This window comes from Pagrus major, chromosome 15, assembly GCF_040436345.1.
Source record: "Pagrus major chromosome 15, Pma_NU_1.0".
NCBI classification, from domain to species: domain Eukaryota; kingdom Metazoa; phylum Chordata; class Actinopteri; order Spariformes; family Sparidae; genus Pagrus; species Pagrus major.
In genome coordinates, this window is record NC_133229.1 from 29,581,649 (window position 1) to 29,602,262 (window position 20,614).

General features: G+C 39.3%; 3 protein-coding genes across 3 annotated transcripts; all 3 read left to right on the plus strand.

Annotated features, from left to right (window-relative positions):
• Positions 1 to 1,835: 1,835 nt before the first annotated feature.
• LOC141009055 (G-protein coupled receptor 4-like) lies at positions 1,836 to 4,982 on the plus strand. Its single transcript, XM_073481464.1, has 3 exons — positions 1,836 to 1,913; positions 4,161 to 4,348; positions 4,454 to 4,982. Exons 1-3 carry the CDS (start codon positions 1,836 to 1,838, stop codon positions 4,980 to 4,982), a joined length of 795 nt encoding a protein of 264 aa, XP_073337565.1.
• A 2,910-nt stretch (positions 4,983 to 7,892) lies between these two features.
• On the plus strand, positions 7,893 to 9,242 carry LOC141009056 (uncharacterized). The gene is made up of 3 exons (XM_073481465.1): positions 7,893 to 8,015; positions 8,460 to 8,647; positions 8,735 to 9,242. Exons 1-3 carry the CDS (start codon positions 7,893 to 7,895, stop codon positions 9,240 to 9,242), a joined length of 819 nt encoding a protein of 272 aa, XP_073337566.1.
• Positions 9,243 to 14,396: 5,154 nt separating this feature from the next.
• LOC141009057 (solute carrier family 22 member 7-like) lies at positions 14,397 to 19,271 on the plus strand. Its single transcript, XM_073481466.1, has 10 exons — positions 14,397 to 14,777; positions 14,990 to 15,093; positions 15,351 to 15,505; positions 15,944 to 16,112; positions 16,984 to 17,107; positions 17,466 to 17,575; positions 17,696 to 17,910; positions 18,088 to 18,196; positions 18,333 to 18,539; positions 19,190 to 19,271. The coding sequence occupies exons 1-10, from the start codon at positions 14,397 to 14,399 to the stop codon at positions 19,269 to 19,271; spliced, it is 1,656 nt and encodes a 551-aa protein (XP_073337567.1).
• The last annotated feature ends 1,343 nt before the right edge of the window (positions 19,272 to 20,614 follow it).

Sequence of the window (20,614 nt, forward strand, 5' to 3'; positions counted from 1 at the left end):
TTTACCATAGATTTCATCAGGAAGCTTAACAGAATGAAAAGTTGTTAAAATGCTAATGCATATCCATGCATTACTAGTTTTACTGTAGACTGTTTGTAGAGGACAAAACATCAAACGTTGGTGTAACAAACTCAAAAAACCTCAGGCGGGATCTTTCAGCAATCATAGCTGAAGCAAAAGCTTTGATTACAACATCACCTCAGTGCCGTCTTTCTGTCTGTCTATAAATATATAGGACTAAATTACTTCATAATTAGAATTAACATTAAGTTGATTGGCGCCTAGGCTGACGCGTGGCTCCGTTTGTGCCTTCTGTTAAACGCTTAAGATTAAGGGCACAATTTACGCCTAGGTTATGTTTTGGTCCGTCTCCATTTTTCAGCAGGATCACACAAAAACAATTAACGGATCTCTACAAAACTTGGAAGGAGGATGGGTCTTGGCCCAGAATAGATACCATTAACTTTTAGTGCCATTTCAGATAAAGGGACAGATCCAGGATTTTTTTCTCCTCTCTTTTACATTGCAAGACAGGACGTTTTTCCACATTTTCGGAAATTCTCAGGGAATAATGCAGAAAAATCATCTGACATATCCAGATCTTGCAGATTTAAAAATGAATATTGGAGGCTTCCACCTTAAGCTCAACAATAAAACATTAACATGATGTATGATGTATAAGCATGGCTGTAATGTCGATCGATATGAATGTGGTTGATTAGCTGAGATGAATAATTCACTTCAAGTGAAGCTACTGAATGAAGAAAATCCACAAAAGGAAAAGCCATTAGCTTCACTAGAACTGGTTTCTGTCTCGTGTGTCGACACCATTTACTTGCTGATGTCACTGTTAATGTAACAGCCCTCTCAACCATCCTATCTAGGGAATACTATTGCTTCTTTTCCCTCATCAGGACAGATGTTTGCAACGCAGGGTTCAAGCTTTTCTGGTCACTGAAGACAGATATAATGCTTTAATACTTTCACAACAACTTATTTTACAACAAAGAAAAATGTGAGAAAAATAGACAATGAGAAACGGTTTAATTAATTAATTAATTAATTAATTAATTAATTAATAAGAGAATACTGGATATACAGCATAAAATCACATAACATGCAGCCTCACTCTGAAAACTGGATGCTGAGTTCCAATTTTCTAATTGGTTTTGGAATTGAGTGAAAATAAAATGCTATTATGTTTATTTTCTGTGGCTGCCATGTCCGGATAGTTGAGTAGAAAACTATTAATCATTTAAATGGATCATAATTTCCTGCTTGAACCACAACAGCATAATGTATCCATTAGCACTGGAAAAGAAACTGTTCAACTGTATATATAAAAAAAATAAAAAAAGGCCTGCAAAGGGTTTGGGGGCGGGGTGATGCATATTCATGCACTCCTCAAGAGGTGGAGTAGATTAAAGAGTCTGCTGCATGTCGTTACTGACTGTGTGCAGACTGTTTGAAGTACAAACATCAGACGCTGGTGTAGGAAACTCAATGAGGTGGAGTCTTTCAGATTTGAAAGGTAAATTTTGTGGCTTTTTTTTATCACATTTTCTTTTACAAAGAGATGACAAGAGCTACAAACAAAGCAGTTTTTATTTGGTATGATTGTGGGTAGACTTTAGGTATACTGACTTTGTGTTTTACTTTAGTGATATCACTGAACAATGTCAGGTAGATATTAAAAATCCTTCTCCCTTTCTACAACCTGATCTCTCAAACAATAGGTTGCACTCTGAAGAATGGCATATTTCAACATTACCAACACTTCACAGGACAAAAGCTATAATTCCAGCAACAACACCTCTGACTTTGATTTCGGACCCATGTATGTGGTGACATCTATAACCATTTCCATCGGCCTTCCTTTGACCCTCCTAGCCATCTATGGTGTTTGTTCTCTGGTACGTACATTTTAACTGAGATTTGTGTATTAACTGTCTGCCTCATGTGACTGTTGTTCTGTCTGTAAAGGATCTTGATCCGATCTTATCAATCTTATCATTTTTAAAATTTACACGAGTCAAACACAAAGTGTGTGACTCCATTCCAGCCTTCTGTTAAACTGTTAGTGGTTAACGGTTAACGGTACCATTTAGGTTGTCGAGTTTGTTGAGCAATTTGTACAACAATATTTGTGGTCTTTATTTGGATTTCTTAAAATACAAACAATCATGGAACATTTGTAGACATTCACGGTGAAGCTCACTGATGTTCATCCCCTGAATTTTCCTTCAGCATAACTATGGGGTTGAAGTTTTTAATTGTTAGCGCATTAACTGCAATAAACTATACATACATTCATGGAGCCCAGAAGTTAAATAATAATAATAACTTTTGTGATCCCTGACTTTTCATTTGGCACCATCATCAGGGAGAACATTTGAAACTGACCATTTATGACGAAATACCTACAGACATTCCCATCAGCATCAGCTTTAGTTTGTGGTCAGTACTAATTAGCAGATTTTAGAATGCTAACATGATTTTTTTTTTTAAAAAGATGGCAAAGGTGGTGAACATTACCTCCTGAACATCGAGATATTTTCATTATGAGCATATCAGCATTTAGCTGAATGAACCACTGTTTACAGCCTCACAGAAATGCATTACAATACAATCCATTACAATAATCAGATATTGTTCTCATTAATACTCAATTTTAAGATATTTGTCAGAAAGTGTGTTTTACTAAAGCCACTGTTCCTCACATCCTCACTGCAGTGATTGGCCAGTGTATCATATATTACATTTCTGCAGCTCAAAGAAGGGTTTGATTTAAAGAAAAAAAAAACACACAACTAAATGTTACTAAATGCACTTTAATTGTTGGGCAGATCAAGATGATGATTTAGAAGGAGGATGTTTAGATGAAGCACTGATTGTGACATTCTTGGCAGATACTGATACAGATGTTTAAAATAGCAAATGCCAATATATCTATATCTTATTGTTGTTTGTTTATTGTTTTAATGTTATTTATTCCCTCAGTTGTGCCAGGGAAACAAATAATTATTCTGTATAAAAATTAACTGTTTAAAAGATGATATGTAGGAATTCTGCATTAAAATGAATAAAAAACAACTAGACCATTGTTATATATTTTGTGGAGCTGTGTACCTACATTGTCAGTTTACCAGTTTACCATCAACAAGTTTACTCAAACAGTGCATGTCACTTGGTCGCCAGTGCGTCCTCCTGGAGAATGTTAAATACTTAACATGAATAAAACATTACCTCGTCTGTGAACATCTAAGTCACGTCAAACAGATGTTTGTTCTCCACCAGCAAAACAAGTTTGACTGCAGCATCATTCGTGTTTATTGGCCTTACTCACGTAGCGTTTATCCGCCTCAAACAGCCAGATTTTTCTTACTGTACATCCTCCATAAGCTACGTGAGCAAACAACAGCACAGGGAGAGTGTTTGTTTTTGTGTGTTCAAATTCAGGTCGACCTCTCACTAAACTTAGCACTCACCAGGGAATCTGGTTCTGTCTCTTCTTTTCCCCCCTCTCCTCTCTGTAACGTTACGTTCATGAAGTAAAGTACATTTCCCTCCAACCTTAGTTAGCAGTCAACATTACAGAAAGACCCGACACCTTTGCAGATCACTACTGCAGTCAGGTTAATAAACCAGAGTGAAGATGCATCCACTTTTCAATCCCAAAAGTTAAAAAAGTAAACTCCGAGCTCTCCTCCGGCTGGTAAACGGCTCCAGAACAGAGCAGAATCCGAAGCGACTCTGGGTTTTTATTCTTCCAGCAGGTCTTACGTTGTCCCTGACTCTCTAGCTGGCTCTGAGCAGCTGAGCAAATGTTTCTTGTTTTTCTGCCCCCTAGTGGCAGAAATTACATATTGTATGTTTGATCATACACACTTGTGAAACAACCTTTTAGCCTGTTCACAACTACTAAATGATTTCTGTGCTTACATATCTTTACAAACCAGTGACAGGGCTGTCACAAGCCAAGTTTTATAGTCATGAATGAACAAGCGTAAAATGGATGTGACACCACAGATAAACATCGCCAACTGCCATTGCTGAATCTTTTTTTCCAACAGGCCGATAGCATTTAACAAGGTGAATATCGGTCGATACCCTCCCTGTTGCTCAAAACTGCTTGTTTCATTTCATCTGTTTTCCTGCAGGTGCAAAATAATCATGTTGCTCGGATCAACATCATCAACCTTCTGATTTCCGACCTCATTCAGCTCTGCTGCATGATCGCTTGGGTGGCACGACGGGGAGATGAGAAGATAATGAACGTTGTAAATGCTTTTTATTTTTTCGGTCTGATGGCGAGTGTTGGCTTCATGGTGTGTCTCGCCCTGGAAAGGTAACTGTCTGTCCAGTATGTGTGTAGCTACTTCTATGTCTGACTATTCTGGTGTTTGAGGAGCTTCAGAATTCTGCAGTAATATATGTCCATGTTGTTTTACAGGTATTTGCTCATCAGCTGCCCACTGTGGTACCGCTTCAGACGGAGCATCAAGATCTCTGCAGTGGTCTGCATAATGGTCTGGGTCCTTACTCTTGCTTGTGTCCTCATTTTACATTTCTGGGCTAATTTTACGTGTCAGAAAATCGTCTTGGGGATCTTCTTCCTCCTTCCTCTCCCACTGTTGATCTTCTTCCTGGGTGGGACCATCAAAGCCCTGTCTGCCAGCCGTGTCCCCTCTGATGAAAAGCGAAGAATTGTTGGAATTTTGGTCCTGGTGCTGCTTATTTACATGCTGCTGTTCATGCCCAGAATCATTTGTTACCTGGCAGAGGGTTACATTTTTGACTATACCCTCCTCAACCTGTCTTTTGTGTTTCTCCAGTTGAGTCCCCTTGCAGACGTATTTCTGTACGTTTTCATCAGGAAAGGGACCATAGACAAGCTTTTGGCCTCTGTGTGTTGCTGCAGAATGGACAGCAATGACAGCAGCACAATGGACAGCAATGATATCACCAGTCGAACAGTGTGAATGATGACAACAGTCACACAGTCAGCTTCACGTAGGCAGAGAAAGGAGAGAAAACAGAACGAGAAATGTACGCAAATAGAAAGGATAGAGCCAAGACAGATACTGTCATCTACTAATCTGATTTCCAATAAGACACCTAACTGTAGATAAAAGGAAGCATTGCTGTAACTCTACTGTTGGAGTTCACGATTCACTGTTCACTGTGGTGGCTTCAAGAAATGTGAATAACATTTTATTTGTTAATTATTATTAAGCTGAAAGTTGATGATATCATTATTATCCTTTAATCAGAAAGCAAAAGGGATTTATTCCTTAATTAATAGAGCTCATTATAGTTGCTATATCTTCTTTTATTATTAATATTTTTTTTTTTTTGTTTTTTTTTGGGGGGGGGGGTCCCTTATACACATTTTAACTTATTTATTTTTTTCATTGTTACAATTAATGCATGCCAATCCAAAACTGTTTGTTTTGCCCTCTCATTTTTTTATAACTTATAAGAAATAAAACTATATACTATTTGTGTTGTATATCTTTTTTTCTTTTTTCGGTAGGCATACTAGTTTGAAGGATCTAAGTCAGAGCAGCTGTATCTGCTTATTATCATGGATAAAATATTATATTATATCATAGTAGGCCCATATGTATTTTTTTCTGGACATTCAATTTAAAAAATGGTTTCTTTTCTGGAGCTCATAATTACCTAAAATTCAACAATAAAAAGTATATTTATGAAAATAAAAAAAAGATTGTGTGTCTTTAAATACTTTGGCGATAAGCCGACATGATAAGTGATAAGACTTGTGTCTGTACCAGTTTATTCTGATTTATATTTATTTCTCTGGCAGACATTTTTTTTTAAAGTGCCAGCTGAACAGAGAGTTTAACCCTGCTTGCTTTACATATTAATTCAATACTTTGAGCACATACTGTAAGAAGCAGATGCAGAAACCCAGGAAGCTCTCTGCAGGGCATCATTGACAACATCTTACAGTTTAGCAAACCTACAGCACTTTTAAGATGTCATCAAATAAGTGGGAGGCTTTAAACTGTTTTCAGCATGTTTTTATACTTTATGGAACATGCATTGAAGTTTATGCATTTATGTCTTCCATCATGTGCCAGTGGCACACGGTAGACGCGGTGGTCGAAGTGATACAACATCAATACATATTGCACAACAATCATAATGTGTATATGACTAAAATATTAAAGAATATAAGAAATTCTTATTTTAAAACCATGGTGGAGATGTTTTTTGGAGGGCATTTAATTTAAAATTGCGAGTTATTCTTCGAACACAGGCATATTTGCAAGGTGGCAAACTTAATTTCTTGCAAGTGCCCCTTCTCCACCCAACACATTGTTACAGGGCCTTCTTTCTCCACACCCCACGGGCTCCAGTGCAACCGCACAGCCTGCACTGTCTACATTTACACCACTGCCACGTGCTGAGGAAAGGCTATTGACCGAATGATGGTGAATCAATTGTTTTCTATTTCAGATTCTGATTTTATACCTGAAACACAAATTATATATCTTTATGTGTTTTATGTGGATTATCCTGACGGTACTGACATTTCTTGTTGTATAAATACAGTCAGAGCAGCTTAATTCTGTATATCAGACTGCACTAACAGTAAATTAACAAGTGACAGCGCAGCAAAAAGACGGAAAAGAAAAAGGTCTTTTCAACCTTGTCAATGGACATTTTAATGTTTTGCTCTGAAACCAGGTCACATTGCAAACTGTCTCACTCGTAGATAGTCTTCTCTATTCCTGCTGGTACTAACCACTGTGCTATCATCCAGATCCACCAGAGGGCCCTACCCTCCTGTCTGGCTGCTCTCTGTGCTCTGCATGTATACACTTTGTAAATGGCTGTCTATCCAGTGTGTGTCAAGTGTTTTATGTTGTATTCTGGGTATTATTGAGTTATTATTTTCCTTTCTGATAAAATTAAGGCTGCAAATGTTCCGTGCATTTTCAGCGCAAATATCAGATGGAAAACATGATGCAGCAAAATATCAACAACAACATCTTTCTAGCAGGAAATGCATCTGATACCTTATCTGTTCAGAAGAGGAGGATGTAGATTAACACGCAGCCCTGAGTGTCACTGTGTGAATACGGTGGAAAAAAAGGCAGAAAACCATGGTTATATCTGAAACTTAAATGGAAATAATATGAGAGCAAGATAAGATCAGATATCCATCTTATCGTGGGTATTTAGACCTGCAACAAGCTCAGCTGAGGCTGACTTGTCAAAACTGCAAAACCGACAAGGAAAAATATCTTAAACATGATGACTTATCACACATGGGGTTACTACCACCATTTTAATTTCTTTATGTTCGGTGCTAGATTCCCAAAATTTAACCTGATCTGCAGTACATAGTTGTGGCTTAATTCTAGGCATCGCTCCCGCTAGAGACATCTGATTGAACAGGTACCTGCTCTCTTCAAATGGCTGTAAAAAAAAATCAGCTCAGGCTTCTATTACTCAGTGCACATTGATGCATCACCACTTTTATTTCACTTCCTTAGAAGAGGAGGACGTACATGCTTTCACTTAACATACAGACCGTAGACTGATGCAGAGGACAAAACATCAGGTAGGATCTTTGAGAGCTTTCAGAGATTAATGTTGCAGAATTATTATATTTTTTTCTACAGCTATTAAGAACTGCAAAGAGTCACGAAAATGAATATATATAAATATTATATGAATGTATAAAACTGAAAAGACACAGCCATTTGGGATTTGATATGACTGTGGGTATACTTAAGTCGTTAGCTATTGGTCTTAACGTGCACTTTGTTTTTCACTGAACAATGTTAGAAAGGGAGCACACTTTTTTATTTCTGCCTATGATCTGATCTCCCAAACAACAGATTTCACTCTGAAGAATGGCAGTTTTCAATATTAACGGCTCACCACAGGACGAAAGCCCAGTGTATGTGTTGACATGCATAATCATCACTATCGGCCTTCCTTTGACCCTCGTGGCCATCTATGCGGTTTATTCTCTGGTATGTACACTGTGACTGAGCGTTATTGTGTCATTTTACCCGTTGTCTGTTTTACAGTTTGTGTCACTGTAACAGATCTTGATCTTTTGCTATAAAGTCACAGGAATAACTTACTCTGTAATTGAAGTTTACCCAAAGCTGACCAAAAGAAGTATTTAAAGCCAAAACATGATGTTCTCCGAACCCTAACCAAGTGTTTTTTGTTCTTAAACCTAACCAGAGTAAAAACTGAAACAAAAGAAATGTCTGTTCAAACGTATAGAAATGTAACACTTCAACATATGGGCAGTTTGCAGAAAACACGGGTGCCAGTATTTATTCTGGCAATTGGGTAAAGTAAATCTGGTCCATAGTCTCCATAGTCGCAATGATCAGTCAGTTTGTCATATTTGGTATTTCTGGCAGCACAAATGAAAGTTCAGAACATGTTATGTTTCCCTACAGGTGCGAAATGATCACGTTGCTCCGATCTACATCATCAACCTTCTCATCTCTGACGTCATTCAGCTCTGCTGCATGATTGTTGATGTGGCACCTCTTGAAGATTGGAAGATATATAACATCACCTTCATTATCTACTACTTTGCTGTGATTGCCAGTGTTGGCTTCATGGTGTGCATCGCCCTGGAAAGGTAACTATCTGTCTGTGCAGTATGTGTGTAGCTACTTCTGTGTCTTGTGAAGCTCCTCAAACAAAGTGTGTCCATCTTGTTTTACAGGTATCTGGTCATCGCCTGCCCATTGTGGTACCGCTTCCGACGAACCATCAAGATCTCTGTGGTGGTCTGCGTCGTGGTCTGGATCCTAACTCTTGTCTATCTCCTCACATTCAAATATGTGAATTATACAGAGATCATCTCTGCTATTTTCTTCTTCCTTCCCCTACCACTGTTCATATTCTTCCTGGGTGGGACCATCAAATCCTTGTCCGCCAGCCGTGTCCCTTCTGATGAAAAACGACGAATTGTGGGAATTTTGGTCCTGGTGCTGCTTATTTACACACTGCTGTTTACGCCCAGCATCATTTGGTATGCCACTTACTACCAAACCCTCACCACACTGTCTTTCACATTTCTTAGACTGAGTCCTCTTGCAGACTTACTTCTGTATGTTTTCATCAGGAAAGGGACCATAGACAAGCTTCTGGCTTCTGTGTGTTGCTGCAGAATGGACAGCAATGACAGCAGCAGAATGGACAGCAATGATATCACCAGTTCAACAGTGTGAATGATGACAACATTTACACATTAACACAGAGAAAGGACAGAAAATAGAAGGAGAAAAGTAGGCAAATAGAAAGGATAGAGATGAGACAGATACTGTCATCTACTGATATGATTTCCAATGAGATGCTGTAACTCTGCTGTGGGAGAACTGGCTGCTGGGAAATGTTTTGGTGAACTTTGTGATGGCTCCAACAAATTAACATGTGTCATTATTATCCTTTATAATAACGGAAGCAAAACAGATATTGTTTAACTGAGCTCATTATAGTTGCCACACTGTCTTATTCCTTTACCTTAATTTTGACTGTTGTTTGCGTTGATATTTAAAATACTTAATTGGTTGTAAATTGTTCATAATTATTGCGCAATTCATCTATAAACATTACTGTGATGGCCCATAAAAAGTTGCAACAGACATGTATGACTCTTTACAATTGCCTTATAAATGGTTTAAGAAGTATTTTATTGTTTGCTAACTACTAAGTATTACTATTAATGATGAACACAGTATGAATTGTTGATAGTCAGACCCATACAAATGGAGGTATCATGATTTATATCTGTATATTATGTAGACCCTGACACATTTGCAGAAATAAAAGTGTTTAAATAAGTCTGCTGGTATTATTCCACTCACCTGTCTCTGCTCCACTCTGCCAGTCAGCCACACCTCCTCATCAGGCCAACTCTCCACACCTGTGACAGCCCTGGCTGCATTTAAGCCTGCTCCTGTCTCTGCTTCAGTGCCAGATTGTTCTCGTATCATGCCTGACTTTCCAGCGTTTTTCCCCGGACTGATCACCTGTTGCCGACCTCGTCTCTGCCCTGGATATTACCTCAGCCTTCTGTCTTCAACCTCGAGTTTCACCTATTCCCTCCTGGTTACACACCTGCTCGGCTTGTGGCTACACAGCTCACCACTGGACCTGTCTGCCTGCTAGGTAATCCACCTGTTGCCGGCTTTGCCTTCAGTCAGCGACGCCAGGCTCACTCCTTCTCTGATCTCGCAGATCACTGCGAGCCAAGACTTTCCTCCCCATCACTGTATAAACTGTTTAAGACTCCAGTGATAAATAAAAGTCATTACCGACTGATATCCTGTCTGCCTGTGCTGCTTTTGGGTCCACACCATACCCGTGACAGATAATAACAATAATGATCAATGGGTTGTTTTAACTGGAGACGAGTTGTATGGAGCCATTTTGTCTTTTGTCGACTGTTTTTTTGTCCCCAGCTACTTCAGATATTTATGAGAATGCTGCAAAATTGTTTTACTGTGAGGTTGCAGAAATGCTTTGTGGACCACGAAACTTATAATAGTGATAATAATGACTTAATATAATGATCACATTACAAGCGCAACTCCTCAAATTCAGCAGGACAGAGATTTAATAAATGTTGAATGATAAACTCAGTATTTGTTATGTATATGTTCTGCGTACAGATGGATGGGAGGCGTAGCAGGAGGACAAGAACTAATATCCCGATGAGATGAGAATGATACCTTCAGCTCAGCGGTCTGATTACACAAACTAATGAGACTGTGAACCCAAATTTTTACACCAAAGTGATGTAATTATAAAATAAACAAAAGGGGATGATATAATGGAAAATGGTATTTCAAAATGTTTATGTGCTTGTTTTCTGTATTGTGCATTGAGATATAAACTGTGATTGATGTTTATCATAAGTGTGTAATTGCTGTCTGGAGAGACAAAACGTCTCTGCTTTGTCTGCATCTTGGTGGCAGGAGTCATGTGCTGTCCTGCTACACAAAGGTCAGAGGAGGAGTGAAATATCATCCACGAGGAATATGTCAACAACTGTGTTAAATCTATGATAAGTAAAGACACACAAAGCAGAGCTTGTTGTCTCATTAAGTGGAACAGGTAGGGTGATCTCAAGAGAGATGAAATGTATGATTGCTTGTGACTTACTTGCGTCACAGTATAAGAAGGCTTAATATTTAAACCGCCTGTTTTGTTAGTCCGAGGAACTACGGACAAAAGATATTGTTTTCAACTCTCTCATTACCATCATCTCACCAAACAGCATCAGGTTTTTTTGATTGCCACAGCACTGACAGGGAACTTGATGACAGAGTCTTAGAGTGAACGGAAATAACAAGGTGAGATCATTTCTATAATGGTGATATTCATGATCTCATAAGATCATTCGTGCTCTTTTTGGTGACCCAAACCCTTCCATGTAGCAACACAGTGTACTTGTATCCTGTTACAGGAAGATCATCATTATCAAAATCTTTTCTCCTTTTTTTTTTCTGATTACTTTGCCTCTTTAAATGTCTGGAGGAGTAAAACTGTTTACGCTCGCTTTATTTTTGTTACGCAGTTTGTCATCTACATGCATTTGTCACAATGTCTGTGTAGATAGTGGAGCCTGTGAAGTATGTAACTTTCTTTCAGAATGTCAGTGTTAGAGGCGTATATACTATTTTTACATGTTAATAATTTTCTTTTTGAGTTTTTTATGTTCAATCAGACTTTGAAATTACTTTTTTTTTTAATTTATTTATTTTTGCCTAGATTTGGAAATCCCTCATTCAGTTCTTTATTATTCATTTAAACTGTCTGCACTGTCTGTCTTGCATCAGTCTGAAAGGTTTCACAACATAAAACACAGACAGTGGTTAAGAGGTTGGATCCTTTTTTCACTCTTCTTGGGTAGAATTCTTGCTTATATCACCCATGATACCTTGGTGGTGCAGTGACTACCACAGATGGCCCTCTGTCTCTAGAGGCACTGTTTGGTTGATTTTGGGTGGCATGGCGGCAGCTGGAAGGCTGCTGGTGGTGGAAGATGTTGCAGTTTGATAGAACAATGACACAAACTGTCACTCTTTGTGGGGATGGGAAACACAGAGGCCCTGCTGACACTTCCTCTTTCTTTGAAATAATGACCACATTGATGTGGCAATCAATTTACATGAATTATCATTATGTTTGTATTATGTTTATTTGTTTTTGTTTTTTGGACTTACTTCCACTTATAGCCCACCTGTTTTGAGTTGAAAAGAGTTCACCTCACTTACTGCTGGCTAAATATCTGTTCTATGCTTAACCATGAACATAAAGATGAATCTGAAGGGTTCAAAGGACAGAAAGTCAAAAACCTCTCTTTTATACGTCTGCTCAGAATGCCCATAGTGTACTGAATTTGACAAGTGGCCTTAATGATTACAGATTACAGTACAGCACTAGCCCCATTCACACTGCCCTTTCAGTGCGGGAATCTTGTGCCAATTCTCCGCATCGTCCTCTGTGTGAAAGTTTCAGATGTGGAGAGGGGGGACAGTTTCGCTGCGGCTCTGAACCACCACCGGAGGTAGTATCAGAGCTGCAGCAGAGACGAGCCGGCGTCTGTGTGAATGGATAAGCCTCCCCGCAACTGAGTCAGACAGCGTCCTGTTTACTGGTGGTGATTATGTAATTTAGAGTGAAAAACGTAACTGTGTCACTTTCCAGGATGCATGGTGGGTCAGGATCTCAATCACTACACATTATAACGGCATCCATATGTTTTAAACAGTCGGCAGAAACACGTTGAAGAAAACACTGGCGTGTTGTTTGAATTGACACACTGGTGGTTGCTGCTTGGTTTAGTGTGAACAAACAAAGGTGGAGAATAGGTAAGCCTTCACTGTGGAGACAATGCGGAGTCTCTGTGTGAAAAGGGCTACTGAGTATGCTGGGGGGATGGAAACAGATTAAAGGACTTACTTATCTTTATTATGAAGGTCAAAGTTATTTAACATTGTTATTCATTGTAATACAGGGATTTCGTAGTGGGTGTCACAGGTTTTCATGTAGGACAACAGCTCAGTGTTGTTACGAGTCACACCGGTCCCCAAAATTATATTGATGAAATACAAAGACTGAAAATGGCTCAACAAAGTGGATCAGACATGTAGCAGATAGTAGTAAGAACAAAAAAAACCCATTCACAAGATGAGCAGAGGAAGAGGCTTGTTTTTTGATCACCACAGCGGAACATGACAACATTCTCGCGAAAGGAAAAAATGTCATGTTGAAATCCTCCCTGGTTTGACTCACCAGTGGCTCCGGGACTGAACTCTGTCACCTCTCTACACTCGACTTGCGGTTTTAGATCATGGGTAAAATGACGTGGGTGACAGCTCCAAAAGTGTCACAGTGCAAAAATAACAAACCAAAACTTTTTCAACACTGCACGAACAAACTCTATACCTCCCAGTGTAGGGTGTGAGATGTTACAGTAAAGCAAGAGTACTCTACTTTTTTGCCATTCAAGTTATACATTATTCAGTTGTTTTGTAAAAAGTAAACACTTATTGTAAGAATCTACTGTAGTTGTTACATTATTCAGTTGTTTTGTAAAAAGTAAACACTTATTGTAAGAATCTACTGTATTTCCGGGTCCCTTCTGTTTCCATAAAAGACTAAAAAACAGAAAATCTTGGATGCATTCACACTGCAATGTTTCTTTCCAACTTCTTGGCAGGCAGTTCAAACCCAACTTCGTGTGTATAGTTGTGGTTGTGTTTAGTCAGTGTGCAGGTGTAATTTCCCATCTTTACGTCCACTTTCTTCCTCGTTCCCACGCTCCCATCAAGGACTGCACAGCTCCTCCACATCTGTTGTTCTAAGCTGATATGGATGTGACAACATGATAAACCTGAGATTTTGGAGTTTGTTTGACACAGAGCTTTGCATTCTAACCCAGTTAGTGTAAAATAAGGGAAACTGAAACAGGGTGCTAGCCTACATGTCCAAGAGGTAACAAAGACGACATAATCGTGTGCTTCTTTTTGCTAGAACCCAAAGTAAATGTGTGCCTGTTGGCCTAATGTTGTGTGTGCCTGTTGCCTAATGTGTAATCTCTTTAACACCTTGTGTAACTAATATTTTACACCTTTACGATGTCCAAAGGTGATGCAGAGGTTAATGATCATGTGGGTTTGACGGAAAAGGCTGCAGAGCCAAAATTCAGTTTCTCACAGAAAGAAAACCAAACACAATGCAGCAGTAGCCTTTCAAGCTTTCTATGCACAGTAGGTGAGTCATTTAGTGGACCAAACTGTTGATTTATTTTCATGTTTTACTTCCATCTGTCTTTAAAGCAAATCTGTTCTTTAGGATCCCTGAGCACGGTGAACATGAAGTTTGAGAATATCCTGGAGGAAATCAACGGTTTTGGGCCTTTCCAAATCGCCATCATCATCCTGCTGTGCGTCCCTCGTATAGTTCTGCCGTGTCACTTCCTGCTGAATAACTTCATCGCTGGTGTGCCTCCTCACCGCTGTGATATCAACACACTTGATGATGAAGGACTCTTCAGGACTTTAACCCAGGAGCAGAGGCTGACCGTCAGTGTGCCTGTGCGAGGAGATGGACGCCCCAGATCCTGCGAGATGTTCGCAGAGCCTCAGTTTCAGCTCTTAGCCAACGGCTCCAACAGTGCTGACCTGCCAACAGTTGTGTGTCAGAGTGGATGGGTTTATGACAACTCCACCTTCACTTCCACCCTGGCAACAGAGGTGCACACTTTCTTCATAGTATATTAATTTCCCCTGACTTTGACACAGTCTTGTTGCATTTCAGCCACGACAGAAATCACTTTATTGCATTTATAAACTGTTAATTACAGCTTTACTTTGTATGAAGCACCTGAGAGCCACCCTATATATGACAAAACAGTCTACTTAACTAGATAATGTAATTGCTTTTTCTCTGTTATCTGCTTTGTCAGTGGGACCTGGTCTGTGATCAAAAAAGTCTGTCAAAAACCACAGGCACAATCTTCTTTTTCGGAGTGATGATCGGGGCCATAGCTTTTGGATACCTGTGTGATAAGTATGTGTAGAAAACGTGTCCTTCCAACATTTTTGTGATTGAAGTGAAAATACAGCAGCTCACAAAATGGTGACTTTAATGTTTGGATTTTAAAATACTTATTATATCGATGAAAAAGAAAACTGAGAGGTGTCAACTAGTGCTGAAGTGAAAAGACAGTCAAAATGAACTAATGATATAAAGGAAAATGATGTCAAATATTTACATGTCCGTGTTCATTTTACTTCCCTAATGAACTTCCGCTTCTTTTATTTCAGGTTTGGGAGGAAAAGCACTCTTTTGGCCTCGTATATTATGACCATAGTGTTCGGCTTCTCCAGCGCGTTTGCAAACTCCTACATTCTGTTTGCAGTGTTGAGATTTCTCACCGGGGTTGGACTGACAGGAATCTCCATCAACTCATTAGTTATCAGTAAGCTAACAAGTTCACAATATCAACTTGAAAAGGTGATAATGATATGTCATGTGTTGTGTTGACAGATTGTTTATCCTTCCCCCAAATGGCCACAAAATCTGTAATTGCAAGTTTAAGATTTGGAAAAATGTTTAATGTTTGGATAAGAAAGCAATTGTTCAACTAAAATCCCCCAAAATTGAAAGAAGTTGGCAAAATGATGGTAGCCCAGAGGAACAAAACACAACAATTCACAAAATACAAAGTCTCCCTGAAAAAAGCATTTCAGAAAAAACAAACGACAACGTTTCCGTAACAAACATTTCAGAAAAACACAACATTTCAGATCACGTAAAAGGGACAACACTTATTGTTTGTGACGGTTTGTGACACTGTCATTTAATGTTTTATTATTTATCATTATTCATTTAGTTTGTAATTCTCCTCACCTTGCAGGCATTGAGTGGGTCGACACAGATCACAGGTCGTTTATCGGTGTGATTGGCAGCCTGTCCTGGTCAGTAGGTAACATGCTGCTGGCTGGATTTGCCTTCCTGATAACTGACTGGCGGCCATTGATCATGACTGTTACAGCCCCGCTAGGACTTGCGGTTTTGACCTGGTGGTAAGTGAAACACATGCAGATGCTTTCACGCAGATACTCTGCATGGCACAATGAAGAAATGAACATCCAGTCATGCTCTGTGGCAAGTATAAAAAGGTTGAGCAGGCCCAGTTTATTCAGATTTTTTTATCAAGAAGCAAAGAGGACGAGGTCTAAGTAACCTTGAAAGTTGTTCATTGTTGTCACACGGAGAGCAGGAGCTGTAGTCACATGACTGCTTCCTTTTGTTTTAATAGTTGGTCTGGCTCAGTGACGAGTCACACAGTCACATACACCAGGCCCTGCATAATGAATTACGGTCCAGAGGGGGGGGATATGGCAGCCAGAACATGGGTGCGCTGGACATATGCCTGGGTTTTCGGTCAGAATAGGGTCAGCTATAGTCACACAATTGACTGAACCCAGGTCTAGGTCATGGGCGCCCGTGCACTGACTACCAGATCTGGACCATCATTCATTGCTGTGTGTGGGCTCAGTGTATGTGCTTGTGTGGCTCATGACTGGGCTGGATTTAGATCTATGGGAAATACATCAGTAAAACCGTGTTCCACAGTGCACATTCGATGACCGTGATGCTTTCGCTTTAGTGCAATATGAACAAAATGAACAATGAAAATGTGCATCTCCCCCAGGTACAGCTCACTGACTTCAAGTGCTTTAAAATAAATTCATATTTAATGTAAACCTGCACAAACATGTTCAGAGACAGAAGATACCCTGTCTTTTTAAAATGACTTCAGAAATATATAAAAAAAAGTTTAGGATTTACTTTATGAGAGAATTTTGAAGCTGGGAGGTTTATTAACAGGTTTTCAATTATGTCCTAATTCATGTGTCTGCTCATTGTGAATTATTTTTAATCTGATTTCAGGTGGATTCCTGAATCTGCTCGATGGCTTTTAGCCAACGGTAAAGTGGAAAGAGCCCAGTATTACCTTGACAGATGTGCAAAGTTCAACACCAGAGAAAAACTGTCCTCCAAATTTAAACTAGAGGCAAGTTTGAGCTGGATGTTAAATACTTCTGTTTAAAAAGTATATGTGTATGTTTTTATGTGATTATATGAATTTTGAAATAATTTCGATGTATTGTGTCTCCATCACGAGAACTGGTGCAGTGTCCATCTGTCAGGTCTTTACTATTGTACCACTGGAGGGCGACAGAGTCCTACATTTTTAAATCCCTAAACCTACACACTAAAAATCACTGTTAGAATCTACTCATTGGGGACATGAAGACTGATTACAGTGACCAGTAACTCTTTAAATGTTCATATGGGAATGTAAGAGTTGCTTGAAGATAGATTTGGGAGATGAGAGCCCATCCTCACATTACTTCCCTGCTTCTGTGCAGACACTCTCCAACACTGAAGTCCTGGGAAAGCAGGACAAAAACTACACTTACCTTGATCTCATCAAGACCCCGAAGATGAGACAGTTGACTCTGCTGACTGGGATTGTGTGGTGGGTATCACTCACAAAAAACACCTACAAAGACATGAATGTAAATAGAAATATACTTAAGTGCATGGAAGCTACAGAAACACGAGTAGGCAAATATTTGTTGTTCATTGTCCTCTTTAGGTATGGAGTTGCCTCAACGTATTACGGAATCAGCCTGAACATCAGTGGATTTGGTTTGAACATTTACCTAACACACTTCATCTACGCTGCCATTGAAGTCCCTGCCAAGCTGATGATCTACTGCTTCCTCAACATCATTGGACGGAGGAAGTGCCAAGCTGGGACGCTGTTACTGACAGGAATCTGCATTGCCATAAACATCTTTATGCCTAAAGGTTATAGTGCATGTCTCTTTTACTTTTTCCCAAAAAATACACAGACACAATAAATATTCCGATATGCTCAGCCAATCTAATGATAGCCGGATGGTTTGGTCATAAAATAAATGAACATATCTTTAATTGATTGTTTAACACACTTACCTTATGTACATTACATACTGTGCTCCGTAGATCTGTGGCATGTGCGTGCTGCCGTTGCCATTCTTGGAAAAGGCCTTTCAGAAGCCGCTTTCACAACTATCTTCCTCTACACGACGGAGCTTTACCCCACAGTCGTCAGGTCAGTACTGTCATACTGATGCATTAAGCTGCCACATTAAAAGGGGACTTGCTGCTCCACGGCACAGAGAGTAGCTGAATGACTGTGGAGGACTAATTTATGGAGTAAGTTATTATGGTTTCCTTTGTCTCACCAGACAAAATGGTGTGGGCTACACAAGCTTCATGAGTCGTCTGGGAGTATCTGTGGCTCCGCTCATCCTGCTGCTGGAGGACGTGTGGATTCTTCTTCCTCAGATCATCATCTGTTCTGTGGCCATCATCTCTGGCCTGGTGGCTCTGCTGCTACCAGAGACACGCAATGTCAGGCTGCCAGAGACTATCGATGACATTGAAAAGCCAGGGTTGGTCAATTTAACACATGAAAGCCACGATGTGTGAAATTTGTAAAAAGTCACTGTGGAGCCACCTGGTGGTAGTTTCAGAGACTGACTTGTTCTCTTGACACAGCTGCACACCATTTACAAAAATTACAAAACAACATTACCTAGGGATGCACAGTATGATTAAACAAACGTTGTGATTTTATTGACAGATATTGCCATATGAACCAGGATTAGTGGGAAGGATCATTTTTGTGTCACATTTTCTTTTCTTTCTTTTTGTGTTTTGTGGTCTCTACCAAACAACTTGTTTTCTTACATCTGCAAAACAAGATTTGCTGAACAAGAAATACTTTAATGCTGGAAAACATGCAGCTTCTGTGACGTGGATATTGCACTCAGCCATATTGCAATTTCGATGATATTTTGGTTAACTGAGCAGCGGGATATGACTAAATAACTGATGGACAAAAATAACATGAAGACCTTTGAAATCAAACACAGCTGAAAACACGTAATAACTCCTTACCTTGGGAAGCTTTTAACATTAATTGTCTGTTTTATTTGAGTTGAATCAACACATCTGACTCAGACTAAAGGCCACAGTTTGAAGAGTTGATGTTGGACTGCATTTTTCTAAGGTGTAAATATATTGTTTTGTTTCATTTCAGAATAAACGACGACTCCCCTGACGCCGTGGAGTTGTCAGGTGTTCGCCTGGAGTCAAAGATCACAGCTGACACCAAGCAGTGAAGAGACGAGTGAAACAAGGAATCTATGCTCATACACATCATAGAGAACTATGACCACACTGCCTTTTGCGAATATAAGCAGTGGAAGTGTGCGCGTGCTGTCATGGTGTATAGAACATCTTTGTCTTTCCTGCTATGTAAGAAAATCCAGGTCAAAGTCTTCTAGTGTTCGTAAACGTCACGATACAGCTGAAGATAATTTATTTATAGGCACAAAATGCATAAATTACACTTGTCACTGGTTTATCTACAGGTGGCTGCTAAAGTTTTAAGATAACTAACCTGCTTTTACTACTAATATTTTTACTCATCTACTGTTTTACACTTTCTGTTAAAAAAAAAATAATAATAACAATGTCTGCCATTAATTGTATTAAACGTTCCATATAATGTTTGATGAAGCATGAAGTGTATGGTTGGAATAAACAACTTTCACATCGTTCACAGCAGTTTTTCTCTGAAGATTAAAATCCAATTAAATGAAATTGGAATCATTTTAATGTAATGTGTATTCCTTCAAAAAAAAGTGTATTTTTACAAGGTTATAACTTGTTCAAACAAGATATTAGGAAAAAACATATACTAATCTTTTTGGACTTTGGGGACTGGGCATAATAAAAACGAAGCCTCAATCTGACAATGGTTTATATCTTTAAAGGCAGCCCTTACCCCAGTGTGTCACTTCTCCAATTTAGCAAAACTTTTAGTACTGATTCAATGCAAAGAAAAGTTAGAGATGCACATTTTTACTTGACAAACTAGCAGTTATAAGAATGAACATGCAGGGTGTTTCCCTGAGATCTTAAGAAATGCTTTTTATTGGATCATAGTGCATATCGTGGTGATCGATGCAGTTTTTAAATGCTTAACTTTCGTTTGTTGTGGGGAAAAAAGAAGAAAGATTGCAAAGTTTGTTACAATTTTAAGGGAAAACTTGCTGCAAGTTCATGTACTGTGGTTTGCAAGGAACACAAACCAGATTGTGAGATTCTGGAGGGACAGTTATGTTGCTGTTGTTGTTGTTCAGAAATGACATAATTATAGCTTTCGTTCAGGCTGAGCACTGGGTCATTCATGCTCAATCAATCATATTTATGAGAGTGGAACCTGACACTTGCATTGTCCTCATGGCGTGCTGTTCACTGCCAAAGCTGTCTCCACCACGCTAACCAACCTTCTGCACATGTGCTGTGATCATGTGTGTGTTTTTTATTTATGTCTTCCTCAAAGTCTTGTCTCCACTGTCTCAGCCACAGTCTCCACAGTGGGTCTCATGCTCTCTTTCTGACTACGGCTTTGACAGAAGGGTAGTGCCTGCAGCACCTCTTTGAGCCCTTTGGTCAT

Coding starts and splice junctions, on each gene's coding strand:
- LOC141009055 (XM_073481464.1), top strand. CDS start 1,836: ATGTATGTGGTGACATCTATAACCATTTCCATCGGCCTTCCTTTGACC. Junction 1,914..4,160: donor TCTATGGTGTTTGTTCTCTG/GTACGTACATTT, acceptor GTTTTCCTGCAG/GTGCAAAATAATCATGTTGC. Junction 4,349..4,453: donor GTGTGTCTCGCCCTGGAAAG/GTAACTGTCTGT, acceptor GTTGTTTTACAG/GTATTTGCTCATCAGCTGCC.
- LOC141009056 (XM_073481465.1), top strand. CDS start 7,893: ATGGCAGTTTTCAATATTAACGGCTCACCACAGGACGAAAGCCCAGTG. Junction 8,016..8,459: donor TCTATGCGGTTTATTCTCTG/GTATGTACACTG, acceptor GTTTCCCTACAG/GTGCGAAATGATCACGTTGC. Junction 8,648..8,734: donor GTGTGCATCGCCCTGGAAAG/GTAACTATCTGT, acceptor CTTGTTTTACAG/GTATCTGGTCATCGCCTGCC.
- LOC141009057 (XM_073481466.1), top strand. CDS start 14,397: ATGAAGTTTGAGAATATCCTGGAGGAAATCAACGGTTTTGGGCCTTTC. Junction 15,094..15,350: donor TTTGGATACCTGTGTGATAA/GTATGTGTAGAA, acceptor CTTTTATTTCAG/GTTTGGGAGGAAAAGCACTC. Junction 17,576..17,695: donor CTGCTGACTGGGATTGTGTG/GTGGGTATCACT, acceptor TGTCCTCTTTAG/GTATGGAGTTGCCTCAACGT.